This window comes from Eschrichtius robustus, chromosome 5, assembly GCF_028021215.1.
Source record: "Eschrichtius robustus isolate mEscRob2 chromosome 5, mEscRob2.pri, whole genome shotgun sequence".
Taxonomy (NCBI): Eukaryota; Metazoa; Chordata; class Mammalia; order Artiodactyla; family Eschrichtiidae; genus Eschrichtius; species Eschrichtius robustus.
Window position 1 is genome coordinate 68,685,566 of NC_090828.1, and position 14,540 is coordinate 68,700,105.

Genomic DNA, 14,540 nt, shown 5'->3' on the forward strand with positions numbered 1-14,540 from the left:
TCACCAGATATTGTGGGAGGGTGGAGAGACTTAGTAAATAAATCAACTTTATTGTTTTTTTTGTTTGTTTATTTTATTGTTTTTTGGGTTTCTTTTTTGTTTTGTTTTATTGTTTTTTATTGTTGATTGATTGGCTGTGGTAGTTGGGAGACCAGAATATAGTCTGGTCTCATGCACCGTATTTGATTCACATAATACCCCAACCTGCATCCAAGGGTTTATTCTTTCCACTTCCATAACTAACATCCTGGTTACTTATGGTTCTCTTCACCCTCTCTTCACCTAGTTGAAAATCCAATTGTTCTGTAAGTATGACACCTCTTTAGAAAATGGAGGACTATTTATACATATTCATGGTAAGTATTAAACTACAGCCCAGATTCCTCCTATGCAATACAACCCAAACTTGTCATTTTTGGAAACTGTAATAATAACAGCAGTGACAACCACATTGGAAGCAGACATTTTAGATAGCAAACAGTTTATATTTAAAGATGCCTTCATCTGATTACCTGTATACCTATGCTAAGGGGAAAGAATGACTAAGGTTGCAATCCGTTTCTATGTTTTACATGATTTGAGAGCCATTCTTCATATCTTTTGCCCCCTAATAGAAGCGAGTACCAAAAGGGGGGGGGGCTTTTGAGTTTTAATGCTCTAGTCAACAGGCACATCAGGTCACTTGATAATGGTTGGCCTGGCAGGGGTCCAAGGCAGGGGATACTTCGTAGGTATCTGCATGTGCTCACTCCAGTGATGACCCTGAAGTATGGTGGAACATTTGTGTATCAGCAAGAAGAAGAGGGAGAAGAGAAGTATGGAAAAAAAGGGAAGGTGAATGAAAATTACTGTCTGGGAAAAAACACAGTATTTAGTGTTCTCAGAAGAATTTTATTTTTCTTCTTTTGAATTTAAAAGAACGCACATGGCTTGTGGCCTTAAGGAGAGAAGCACAGGAACAAGGCTGCTTTTGTACTCTATTAAGGTTGAGATTAAAGTCCCTACTGATAAACTGAACATTCTTTAAAAGTGACCAGAAGCAAACAGTGTCTGTTTGCTGCTACTTTATTACAAAGACACCACTGAGAATAGCTAAGAATATACTATTTGATCTTTAACAGGTTGACCAAATGATTGCAGTTGGCTCCAGTACATGAGATGCTTTCTGCAAATTATTGTTTCTGGTTATAAACCTTTATAATATCTCAGAATGAATTATGTATGTATTTCATGTTTTCTTTTCTGTTATCAGCCTTGATGTTCTCATTTCAAGTTTCACCCTAGCCTCCTAATAATGCAATATTGAGGCCATTCAGACACTAATTATGCCTCCGTGGCTTTTTTGAAATGACTAAATCAGCATCAGTTCTATAATTATCATTAGCAAGTTTGTATCAGTAGCTCACATCACTTGAAAGAAAAGCTCAACTTAAATGATTTGTGAATGTACTCATCTAACACATCGAACAGTCTCTATAGATAAACACAGGTGCATGCATATTGCTTTATGTAAAGTAGAAAGTCTGTACATGTATATTGTATGAAATATATTTTCAATGCAATATTAAAACATTATTTCCATAGCTTGAAATATTAAGCTACACAGAGACATCCGAGATACCTGTGCTTTCAAAGCTCAGTCGGGATGAGCAGTGTAAGGAAACAGAAAACTATTACTCATACTTAAGGCTAGATCTGATGTCTTCCTCATTTTCCAAATGTTCAAATAGGAATCTGGCAAAGATGATTGACAGGAAGAAGTATCCAAATGCAATTCCTCTGTATTTTCATTGTTTCTGTTCTTGAATTATTGATATTGCCAGTAGTCATTTGCCATGAAAACAAATCAAGGTACGTATGGTAAGCACTTCCTTCAAAGCAACACTTTTATTTTTTTTTAAATGTTTATTGTATGCCATTTTTATAATTTAACAAAATGGCAAACTGATGGGGAAAATAACTACAGCAAAATAAAAGTGTAGTGTAAATTAATTCTGTGGCTAAATACACAAATGCTGTGTGGAAACATATTATGGGGTGGGGAGTGGGCAGCAAACACCAGCTACCGAGGGAAGCTGAGAAGATTTCTTTGTATCACTTAAATGGGAAAGACTCTTCTTAAACAGGAAAACCTGATAAGAATTTCTGAATTTGGGGCTCTTTAGGAATAGTGGAACATACATCAAAAACTAAGCCATTGTACTTCCGAGTGACGATCTTTTTTTTTTTTTTTTTTCCACACCACCTAATACTAGATCCTTGTTTTGTACAAAAAAACTTGTGCCAGGCTGTAGTATTTTATGACCTACATTATTACCCTCTGGGTAGTGAAATGATGGTGCCAAACTAATTATTGCTTTGTCTAATTTTAAATCCAGGTCTATGGAGATTAACAGCTTGCACATTAATTCAAAGCACCAACAGCCCACCTAACCTCATGCCGTTTTAAATGAATTAAAAATCCTGTTTAGGAAACTTTAATATACTTTCAATGAAGGAAATGTGCATCTATACTTCTATCCAGTATATAAAAACCAAATTCACTTTGCTTATTTTGCTTGCTCACACATACTCCAGGGAGGAACTTTTCTTATCTTCAGGCATTACTTCCCTTGAAAATGAAATACCTGCTAAGCTAAAAGCACAGGCTGAGTGGAACTAATTGTAAAGTGGCAGTGGTGGTGGTGGGTAGGGGGAGGTGAAATAATGAGAAGAAAGACTATGTTCAGGTTGAGGAAGGAAAACATTCCATTCCAATGTATTGTACCTTTTTATATCTTTGACATTAAATGAATGCCTTTAAACACACTGACATTTTGTTATATTACAAAATGAACGTGTAGTATTGAGCAATCAATACAGACAGACCATCTATAAAAAAGGCAAGGAATCATTTCACCAAACCCTACAAGAAGGATTGACAGTTTGAGGGACCAGAAAATGATAGACCATTGCAATAACTTCCCAGCCGGTCTCCCCGTTTCCAGTTCTATTAGCTATATCTTCTTAAAGCAGGTCTCAGACCTCATAAATCTCTGGCTTCAAAACCTTCCAGAGCTTCCTATTACCTACCTACTGAAATGCAAACCTCTCATCCAAGGACAGAATGAAGTTCCTCCATAATGCATCCCCCATTCTCATTCCCATCCTTATTTCCCCCTTTGTGCCTGTGTACAGCAAAGGCTCAACCGAACTAGATTATATGTTGTTTCCTGCAAGGGCCCCAATAGTTTCCTTCCCCACTGCCTTTGTGAACCCCTATTTCCTCTACTTGTCAACTCGTTAATATCCTCAATAAACATTTAATCACTAAATGTTTATTGTCACTATTTTAAGCACTGGGGGGAAAACAAAAGCAAAACCAAAAACAAAACAAAGATGGAAGTTACAATGATTGCCTGCCCTCAAGAAGCTTACAATCTAACAGAGCGCTCAAACACAAAGATACTTTTTAAATGATGTGATAATGCAGAGAGAGAGAGAGCGATACAGAGTCTGAAAAGAGCCCAGAGGAAAGATACTGAAGTGCCCCTAAGAAGGCTGGGAAGTCTCCTTGGAGGAGATAGGTGCTGAGAGTCTGCAGGGAGTTAGCTCACAGAAGAGGAGGGCAAACCAGGTTGCACAATGAAAAGGCACAAAGGGAACACACGACATGGTATATGCAAACTACAAGCAGTTTGTTGTATTGGAAAATAAAAATTAAGACTACAAAGGCCAGGAAAACTGCCCTCTCCTTCTTGAAAGAACCCGTATCTTCTGGACAGACCCTCTTTATGAGTCACTTATTACTGTAGTTCAACATTCACTTTGAACTATATTTATCTGTGCACATCCATAAAATGTTAATGTCAGTTTTCTTTTAAATCCTCTGCAAGTTTTAGTGCAATACTTTTAACCACAGTAAGTGTTCAGTATGTGCTTCCTAAATGAAACAGAGTCATGCAAAATCAGGCAGAGGTTGCAGCAAATATACAAAGTACCACCATTTAAAGAGTGAATGAAAAAATATAATCCTCAGGTTATTAGAAGAAGACACTTTTGCAAAACCAAGAAAACATCTCTGGTGAACCTATCACAGGATTTTCCGGTTGTCTCTCCACTGTAGGGTTAGATCATGGAGGAGATATATGGACCACTCTAATACTATTTGACAGTACCTGTATTCAAGTGTAATTCTAACAAATTGAGTAATTTCACAAAAATGAGGTCAAGGTCTTCACTAGTTTTTTTTTTTTTTTTTTTTTTGAGGAGGTGGGATAGTGCATAAGAACTTCTCAGTACTCTTAATTGAAGTGCAAATGAAGATCCCTAAACTGCAATTTTATGGAAACATTAAAAAATTACTGTGCCAGTAATTTGCATTATTGTAAGACTAACTTCAGATTTTGTGAGCAATATGAAAAAATTATGTAGGTCTAGTAAACAGCTCTAAGTCTTGGAATGTTTTTTGAAACAGTAGTTTGGAAGAAGATATTACTGGTTTAATGTTTTATTAAAATAGTTAGCCCTTGAGTTTGAAACTAAAAAGCAGTTTTAAAAGTGAAATTGAATTGTGTTGAGCATTTCTTAATAAACCAAACATTATAGAAACTTGTTTTTCTCTGTAAAGCATCTTGTCACCCTCATCTCCCTCATCTTCTCTACACTCTGTCTAACCTCATCTTTTCCTTTCTCTTTCCTCTCCCATTACATAGGTAAAGCACATCTTTGTGTTTAACCTGGGTCAAATTATCCTTAGTCCAGTGCAGACAAACACATGGTCATCTGCAGAATCCCATTCAGTATCACCTTGCTTATTTCCCTACCCTTCACTTTGATTGTTGTTGTTTATATGTGTAGTGAGAATAAGAACAGGAAAAAGTAAACGAATTTTTCCCTCTGAATTAGCTTGAGAGGAACACACACACACACAAACACTCACACTCCTGAAGGAAAAAAGGATACTTACGTTTATTTTTCTTTTGATTTTCTTGAAAAGCCCAAGTCAGAATATACTGTGTATTAGAAATTCATTATATATATCCTCTCTACACTAAAAAAGTAAAAGAGATAAGCAATGTATTTAATGCAGTGGGAAAAAATTAGCACAGTTTTTCATTGAATTAACTGTTTCCTTGACTAGTCAATCAGCTTTCTTTAAAGACAATTTCTTGTTTTCATGGCATCACAAGAAAAGTTTTGTAAAATATGTTATAGACGTAGGTATCAGTTACAACCAAAAACATTTCTTTTGAATAAAACTTTAAAAAATATAGACAGAATATGGTGACTATTAAAATGCTACTTAATCGTATTACAACATTACAAATAGTTTCATGAAGACAACAAAAACTAAACGTTGTACTAATTTTGCAAACAAAGAATGAATCTTTTTGAAAAACAGAGTTTCATATTCCTCTGCAAAATGTAATTGAAGAAAAGCAAGCTTTATCCATACCTAAAAAGAAAGAAAGCAAGCAAGCTAGAAATAGTGGGATGACAAACTCCACTGTGGATTTTATTAGTCGTGCAAATCCCATAATATTTTATTATATAAGCCTTTTTTTCCTGGGAGTCTATGTAATTTTGAACACTTTGGAAACTCTGTGTAAATATAAGCAGTGCTCTTTTGAATAGATTCCCTTTCTTTGATTCCAAGTTAATTATGTTCATTTGTATGTTGAACAATGGACTTTATAATCTGTATTTCAAATGAATATATAAGAGAATTGAAAAAAGTACTACTTATCTATTAATAAACTTCTGCGAACCACACTTTTTCTGCCCCTTTTTAAAAGTAGGGCTTATTTTGTTGTAAATATTGAAAATGAATTTCTTTAAGTCGATCATCAAAATACATTGTTTTTTACTCAAGTGGTCATTCCATTATTTCTATTTTATTCAGTATTTTGGTTTACATGAGGAACTGTAAATTCAGTACTAGGAATTTAGTGTTAAAGGTTGATGAGCTTTGAACTTTTTTTTTTTAACAAACAAGGACAGAGCAGTTTTGCTTGAATTGCACAGAGGACTTCTCATCAGCATTCTCCACATGGGCAATAACTGAAATTATAAATTCTTCACAGTTGTTGTTGTTTAATTCATCTGTACTCAATCCAACAGTGACCCATAGATACTTTCCTACACTTATTCCTTTGTGGTGAAATCCAATGGGCAACTTCTCATAATATCATTTTCAAAGCTATCTTGTAAAATATAATTAAAGGGGCTTCAGTGTTCTCTGTTAGATCAGAATAAAGTTCTTCTGTTGTATTTTGAAGCCTGTTTTTTTTTAAAAAAAGCACAGAAAGGTCAAATCTATTCCAAATAGAGATTTCATTCCCTAGAAATATTTAGTAAGATTTTGAATCACCTCTTCTTGTCTTTTAAATTCTGTCAACTACCTAGATTTAACTAAAATCATTTTTCTTTCTCTTGTGTTAGCTAAGTGCACCCATTCAATAGCTATCTGTAAGGTAAGAAAATCACAGAAGGAGAATGAAATTAATTTCGCCGTATATAGTTGGTGTATTTTAAAAGCTGCATTTCATCATCTGGAGAGCTGCAATTTAGTCTATTAAATCTATAGCAGAGAAGCAGGGGGAAATGTGAATACCGTTTGTTATGAGGAGGGTCAGTCCTAAACAAGTATATTTTCAGTTCCAGCCTTCACAGATAACATTTTCAGCTTGATGGGCTCCTGGTCCAATATTTAATTTGCCTCTTTCATTCTTAGCTTATCTGAAATATAGAGGACCGGATGTCCACCAGGCCAGAGTATAAACTTACCATTTATCTATTAAAGTCCTATGTAATATAAACGAAGAGAAATTATTACCCACTCACTCTCTTCCTCATTACAATTTCTAAAGAACTTTGCCGGGCACATTATCTCGTAGACATCATGATCAAATGTTATTGTTTTGCTTTATTATCTCAGTTGGATGGTTGGCTAGTCTAGAATGAAATAGGTTGAAGGCAGTACTCGCAGCCTAGAAGTCTGAATGAGGTTCCCATTCAAATGATTCTGGTTGTTTGGGGGTGGGGCGGGGTGATTAGTAAACCAACTGAGCTTACACTGCATAGTAAGCGTCTGGATGCAGCGCATTTACATCTAACAAGAGACCCCAGAAAACGTGTGCGTGTTTCTTAAACCTTATGTTCCGAACAAAAGGCTATCTCAGCAACAGACAATCAGCACTGCATCGCTCCCTGGGATGCAGCAACACACTCAACTGCACATTTCATTCTTCTTCAGCTCTCAGCGCCACAAAGCCCCTACTCTCTTCCCACTCCTGGGTCCCTAGATTGCTCCATAGAAGGGGGCTGGGAAAGCAGAAGCCTAACGTCTGTGCCTGCGCACCAGCCGCGCGCCCCAGGGGCCCCCGGGCGCTGCTTTCCCCTGCCCGAGCCGCCTGGGGGAGGTAGGGAGGGGAGCCAGAGAGCGGAAGAGTGGACCGCACACCTAGCCACTCCGGATTTTATTGATTCACAGGGCAGCGGGGTAGGGGAGCTGGGTTAATTCGGATTCCCGCCCCCCCCCGCCCCGAAGTTGCCTCCTCTTGGCAGATAAAGTCATTTTCTGGCTGGTGCTGGGGGCCCAGGGGAGAGCGCGGGCGAGGTCCCGGCTCTCTGGGCCAGATCCCGTCCTGTGCGCGAGTCTTGGGGGTGGGGAAGGCTGAACCGGCCGCAGCTGTCGAGAGGGCCTGGAGCGGGCGGGGAGGGGCGGCGTGCCGGAGAGCCCTTTAAGGCGGGTTAGGAGCGCCAGGGCCGGCCGGTCACGCGTGGGAAAGAAAGGCCCCTTCCCTCCCGAGGCGTCGCTCCCCTTTCCCCAGGTCGGGCCGCCTGAGAGTGCGGGCCGCCAGAGCTCCCGGTCCCCGCGCTCGTAATCATGACCTCGGGGCCCCCTCCGGGCCGCGTGAGCGCGTTGGCGAGGCTGGGCGGCCGCCGCGGCCCCGGCCGTGTAACATGACCCGAGCGGCCGGCCGGCCGGCGCGGCGCGGCCATTGAGCCCTCCCTGCCCATGAATCTCTGGCGCGTCTCTAGCTCGCTCGCCGCTCGCCTCCCGCCTCCTTTCTCCCCCTCCAGCTCCGCGGGCTCCGTGCGCCTCTCCCTCTCCCTCCCGGTCCTGCCGCTGCCCGTCTCTCTCCAATGCCCGCCTCTCGCCACTGCCTCCCGTCTTCTCTCCCTCGCGGCAGCCTCCGTCTCTTTCTCCCTCTCTCCTTTGAAAACTGATCTTTGGCTCTTAGTGTGAAAGTGATTTGAATTTGGCTCGGCGGCGCTCTGCGCCTGCGCCCAGCCTCTGGCATGCTGGCTCCTTCCAAGCAGCTGTTTTGGGTTTGAAATTCCAACATGGCAGAGGCTGCAGTCCGTCTTCCCTTCAAAAACTTGGAATGATTTCAAATCATAGGCACCTTCACTTAACCCTAGCTTCCATTCATCAGCAAACACATCGGATCGATGCTACGCTAACCTATCGGGTTTTCGCTCCGCGCGTTCAGGTAAGAGGAGCTTCGTAGTTTTCCACCAGCTGTTTAAATTTGTTTTTGTTTTTGTTTGTTTAATTTTTAAAGAATATAAATAAATCCAAGACCGTAATGAAAAGAGATCTTCGAGTTGTGCCGTAAACATTAAATTTAATTTGCACTCGTTTCTATTCTGTACGCCAACCAGCTGTCTAATTTCTCTGTACAAAGTCGCCCTGAAACATTATAATGCATATTTTTGCTGCTTAATCATTGTAACAATAGTGTGGGATTAAGAGTTCGCGATTGCAAGAACCTCGTTTTCCGCTATATTGGGCTTACTTATTACTATCTTTTTTACTTCGAATATAAAAAATAAGAAAGCGGAGCCATAGGGTGGGGCTAGACTTTCTTCGGGAACTAACTTCTAAGTAAATAAGAAGTGTAAATAAGAATCTTGCACACACAAAAAGTTGAGGTTAAATTACAATCTCGTGGCTGGAGGAACGTGAATATGTCAGAAGATCGGTTGCAGAAAAATGTAAGCACATCATCTTGGAGGGGGTACAGCGTGGTGGGCGTATTGTTGGCAAGGAACGGGAGAGAAAGATGTATAATTTAATGGTATATACAATCCACTGATCCTATTACCGTCCTCCCCGGAGCTCTTGTTAGTTTCAATGGGAGTGAGTGAAATTGACATGGACTTGCATTCCTGGTCATGTGCTTTTTTTCCTTTCTTTCTTCTCCTGTGATCTGAGATCCCCTTTTTGTTGATGTTGCTTTCCCCCTTAATTATATGCATGTAGGTTAAATGAATACCTGACGAAAGGGCCCACGTTTCAAGGCAGTGACATTTGATAGCTGAGAGGAAAAGTGGCTTTAATGAAAAGCAACCTTTGGAATTCCTGCTTGTGAGAAATCCAATTCAGCTTTTTGTGCTGCCAGCAAGAAATGATCAGTAGCACCAGTGTTTATGGTATGTCAGTTTTGGAATTTACTTCCTTTGCATCTAAATAGGAAAGACAAATTAAATAGCATGATAAAACCACTGAAGGCTCTGCTTGGGAAGGAGCTGCTCATGATATATAATTCCTTTTAAAATATATATATGTATAATGTATATTTTAATCTGTCAAAATGCTTGTTTGCTTTTGCTATCGCTTGTTTGTATATTTCAGTTTTGATGAATAGATTGCTGGAGTCCACCTTTATCGGTTTTAGCTGTAATCCCAAAGTTGCATGTTACTAGTAATGCACTATATAACCGCTGAAGTCAAATGGTATGTAAATTAGTTAAACTCAGTGTGCAGTTTTTTTGAGGAGGGGGCTGGGTTGGAGAGGGGAGAGGGCGGGAGTGCGGGGAAAGACTGCTTACTAATGAAAGTGTATGTATATATGTACACACACAGAAGTGGATGAAATTTTTTTTTCTCCATCTATTAATGCAATTTGACTCTCTGCTCTCTCAATGATTGCACTTTGTGGAGTAATCACTTCTTCTGAGTGTGGTTTTTTTTTTGGGGGGTGGGTGAGTGAAGGGATATCTTTTACATGAAAATAAAAAATGTATTTTGATTGCTTAAAGTCCTTAAGGCCTTTTAAGGAACAGTGGTAGGGTTTTGTTTTGTTTTTTTCCTTGCCATTCACTTGTCTGCCTGTCAGCGCTTTTTACTTTTAACCTGTGACAGAATTAAATAAGCAGGCACTGAAATTGACTTTGTTTGAAATCTCTCTTTCCTCTTTCTTTACCAAAAAAAAAAAAAAAGAGGTCAGATAAATGGAGTGAGAGGGGGTTTTCAATAGCTCTTGTGACCGTGTGTACACTTTGTGATATTCAATTAAGACTAGGAGGGAGAAACAACAAAAAGATGTTTAAAAGTATTTTGCATAACCAAAGGATATGTCCACTTAAAAATTTTTTTTGTTTTTGTTTTTGTTACGTATTATACCCCACCACCATGCATTCACCCTGAAAAGAGAGAAAGGAGGAAAGGGAGAATATGAAAGAAAGAAATAGCAGTGGGGATAGCTGCCAGGGGTCTGTAATGTGGCCGTGGTTACTGCTCTCTCATAACACAAATGTGAATACAACGAAAGGGACTATAAGAGCCGATGCGCGACAGACACTTCTGGTTGGACTCTGGTGACTGTTGAGCTAAACACACACCGCTCTTACATGATAGGAAGGATTTGATTGAATTTTGCATTTGGAACTTGTTGACTTTGAAGCGATCAATAAGAAGACTGTTTATTTTAGATGCACATAATTTGCCCTGAGAAATGTTTTAAGGAGGAGAGAGCACAGCTTTTTTCCCCCGGAGCTGTTGGAGCGAATGGGATTGCCAGATGGGCGATTTCCCTCTGTGATGTTAAAGCTGTAATATATATTCAGAGCAGATTGGGCTGCTGCCTGTGATGAGGAGGATATTACATTTATAAATTTTAAATCGGAGCTCGGACAATGTGCTGAGAACAGAAATTGGATGGTTTGACTGTTCACCGTATTGATACTTAAATGTGATTTCTGGGTAGTAGTAATAGTAATTATTGCAGTAATATGTAAAAAACACGTTGGGGTAGGCAATCATATAATTCACAACATTTAACAGCAGATTTAAGTGTATAAATTACCCCCCCCAGTCTCTGCTTACTATTAAATAATAGTCACATAATTTATTTCCCTCTGTGTTTAAATGCCCAGTTGTGCAAGTGATATTCATTCAGGAAGCTTGTTTTTATATACTAGAATTCTGCAGAGGCAAAGTTTATATGTAATCTATAAAGTAGACACTTGTGCATATGTATAGAGTGGCATAAGTGGCTCCTGTTTTGTAATTCTATTACTCTGATTATTTTTAGATTTTGTTTGTCTCAAATGCGTGGCCTATAGGAACCAGAGCTACAAACCTAAAAGGCTGGAAAGTGGGCAAGGGTTCACACTCTGGCAGCTCTGCTGTTGCAAATTAAAAGTGTGTTGTGGTCAGGAAATGAAAGCTACAATGTCTCTTTTGAACAAGTCGTTTATCAAGAGAAACATCTATCAGGGACTGCCTTGTCACATTGATCCTCTAAAAGTTAGGTCTGAGGTGGAAGCTGCTTTGATGTTTTTGATCCTAAATTTAATACAACAGAAAAAAAAAGCAAGGATATTTTGACCAGAATAGATTTTTAAAAATGTTTCCTGGGACCAACAAGATCTATTTATTAGTATTGTACTATGTGTGAAGTTTTTTGGACATAACAGTTGAAAGGTTTAAGAGGAAACCCCAGCCTTTATAAATTGACAGTTGTTCAAATACATATTTATAGTACATTCAGTTATGGCCAGATTCTTGGTTCACATGGACATTTTGAAAATGATTGTTTTAAAGGGAAAATTATGTTGAAACAGTGTTTTAGAACAATATACAGAGAATCAGAGTTTTCATTCACTCAGATTGTATAGTGGCTCTCTTCTCTTCGTGTTGTCTTTTAGTCCTGTATTTCTGTTTCGCATCTTCATTACATGTGTGACATAATAGCTTTTAGTGGGGGAAGAAATATTTTTTCCTATGAAAACCATTTCCCAAAACATGCTTGCTCGCATCATCTTTATTGTTTATTAACTGTGCATGTGGATCATTATCAATATAAACTATAGGAACTCACAAGTCTTTCAGAATTTCAGCTTAAAAATATAGGTAGGTAGCAGATTAAATATGCCATGTATTCTTAAATATTGAATATGTTGCATGCATTATTTGAATTTTAAACGGTATTATTAAGAAAATGACCAACTTGAGAAAAAAATTTTTTTGTGTGAAAGCAGTTAAAAGCAGCTTGTTTCATTTTGGGAGGCAAAGCTAGGAGAGAGTTGTTCCTTCTTTGAAATAGAGTTTTTGGATACTTGTCTTTTACTGCTGGTGGCTACTTGCTATTTCACATGGGTCTATCAACAACTAGGCTGATGGATCACAAAGAGTGTGGTGGGAGTTTTGGGAAGTGTAATACTTGCTAATTAATCATGTCTGAAATGAAAGAATCATAGCAGGGTAATAAAGTCTCATTGTTGTTTTCCTGGAAGAGGGTAAGACTTCTGTTTGGAAGCTGTATGTGTGAGTTGACTTTCTTTTTTCTTCTCCTAAAAAGACAGTTTATAGGGTCACTTTAGAATTATTTCAGGAACCGTCTTTTTTGAAAATGGAATATTTTTCTTTTTCCTGACTGCACCGAATCAGTGAAATTCTTAAAAATGTCTCTGAGTGAAAACAGAGTTTTTTCCTCAGTTATATTAAAGACTCCTGCGGTTGAGTTTCCAGTACTTTTTTTTTTAACCATAAATAGAAAATCTTTCTGTTGTTTTTATTCATGTCAGGCAGGAACTTTGGAGGCTGGTACTTCTGATAGTCATACAAGAGAGCAAAATTTTTGTTAATTACTTTTAGCTAGTCCAAGAGTATGACCAGAGGGGAGAAAGGGAGTAGTACTTCCAAGAATCTAGAGACCATCTGTATTATAACTTGACGTTTCTAAGGTAGTTTAAAATATTAGCCACCTGAAAAAAAAAACACATGAGCAGTATAATTAGAGGTAAATTCTTTTTTTCCTGAGCTTTGGCATGTCACCTTTTAGAATTTAGTATTTTGCTTAGTTTACGCATGGGGACAGATCCCCATGCGTAAAGTTTAAGTGTCTGCAACATTTTTCAGAATTTTCATCTCAAGGTGAAGACGGCTATGCTAATAATTCCCTGTTTTTGGCTGTGAGTGTTTGGATGCCTTGAATGATTGCCTAATTAAGTAATCAGTTTTAATGGTCCAAAATCAGCAGAATTGCTAGGTGTATTTGAAACAATTGCAGGCTTTTATGTTTTGTACTTTCTAGTTTGTTCTTAGAACCTTGGTTTGATAGAAATGTTTGCTGTTTTGCTTTTGATATTCTTGAGTACAAATTTCATGTGCTTCACTTGTAAAGTACATTTATTTTTGTAGAGCTAATAATTTTAATTACCAGGAATTTAAATCGATTTATAAATTTTTGACTGGGAGAAATTGTTCTGCAGACATTTGTGTGAAATACTGAAGTATGCTACTGATCGATAAGACATGATTAATCAGCATATCTGCTTTTTAATCTTTGGTCACTGATAAACTAGAATAAACAAGTGGCACAGAAAACAATGCAATTTTTTTCTTTCAATTAAAAAAATGTAATATAAGTGTCTCTTTGGAGATATACAAGAGTTAATGTTTTAAAATCAATTGAACTTAGAAATTTTTTGGGGTACTACTTGGAAGACTTCAAGTCCAAAAATTATTCCACCTTTCAATTAACTCTTTCTCTTTCTGTCTCACACACATAACAGATTATAGCTAATTTTTTAAAAAATCTATTAAAATGAACGACTTTTTTTTTAAAGACTGCAAATAAATGTCTGTTTAGCAAGTGCTTGTCATGGTTGGATTTTGTAATTTTCTTCCTTTTTTTCCCCTAAACTTGAACTTTTATCAGCTTTTTCATTTAACTTATGGTAGAAATTTCAAGCCTAGCTGCTTTGAAACATGATTGCTGATTACTGATCCTTTTGATATTTTTGATGTTATCATTTAAATGGCAGTTGTACTTGAGGGATGCTTACTGCAAGAAATGCAGATAGTGGAAATAAAAGGTAGGCAAGAATATGATAAAAATAAATTGTACTGATAAGTTGGAAGCAAATCAAAAGCAGGTGGGTATGCAAAGCTTCCTCAGGGCAGCAGCACAGCTGCCAGCTCAGGAGCTCTGCCTCAGCACAGCACACGAGTGCTCCGTACCTGTTGACGACAGTGTTAGTTAGGAGACTGAGGAGGCAGAAGAGATAGGTGATCAGGAACCATCCAGACATGAGATATCATATGGCAGTTTCTGTTAATAATATTTACATACTTTATGCAACAAATCTGCTTGTTGTCTTGTTACTTGAATATTGACACTGTGCTTAACATTGCATATGGTGGGCTGTGCTTTCAGAGTATACTAGAAGCAGTGAATTCAAAGGAGAATTTCAGTGCAGAAGTATTTATGTTGAGTATATGTATAAATGGATATGTTTGCTTATATTTGAGCTACTATGAC

General features: G+C 38.1%; 1 protein-coding gene across 4 annotated transcripts in view; it reads left to right on the plus strand.

Annotated features, from left to right (window-relative positions):
• Positions 1-7,676: 7,676 nt before the first annotated feature.
• Positions 7,677-14,540, plus strand: part of FIGN (fidgetin, microtubule severing factor) — a 116,677-nt gene continuing 109,813 nt past the window's right edge. Inside the window, exons 1-2 of one of the 4 annotated variants that reach the window (XM_068544995.1) lie at positions 7,677-8,480; positions 9,254-9,423. Coding sequence is in view for 2 of the 4 variants with exons in the window: in XM_068544993.1 (XP_068401094.1) it covers positions 9,399-9,423 (25 nt within the window). In the remaining 2 variants the exon portion in view is untranslated. Of the gene's footprint in view, positions 8,481-8,948; positions 8,986-9,253; positions 9,424-14,540 lie in introns of those variants that run through there. The other 3 variants (XM_068544993.1, XM_068544994.1, XM_068544996.1) reach the window with 3 other exon arrangements.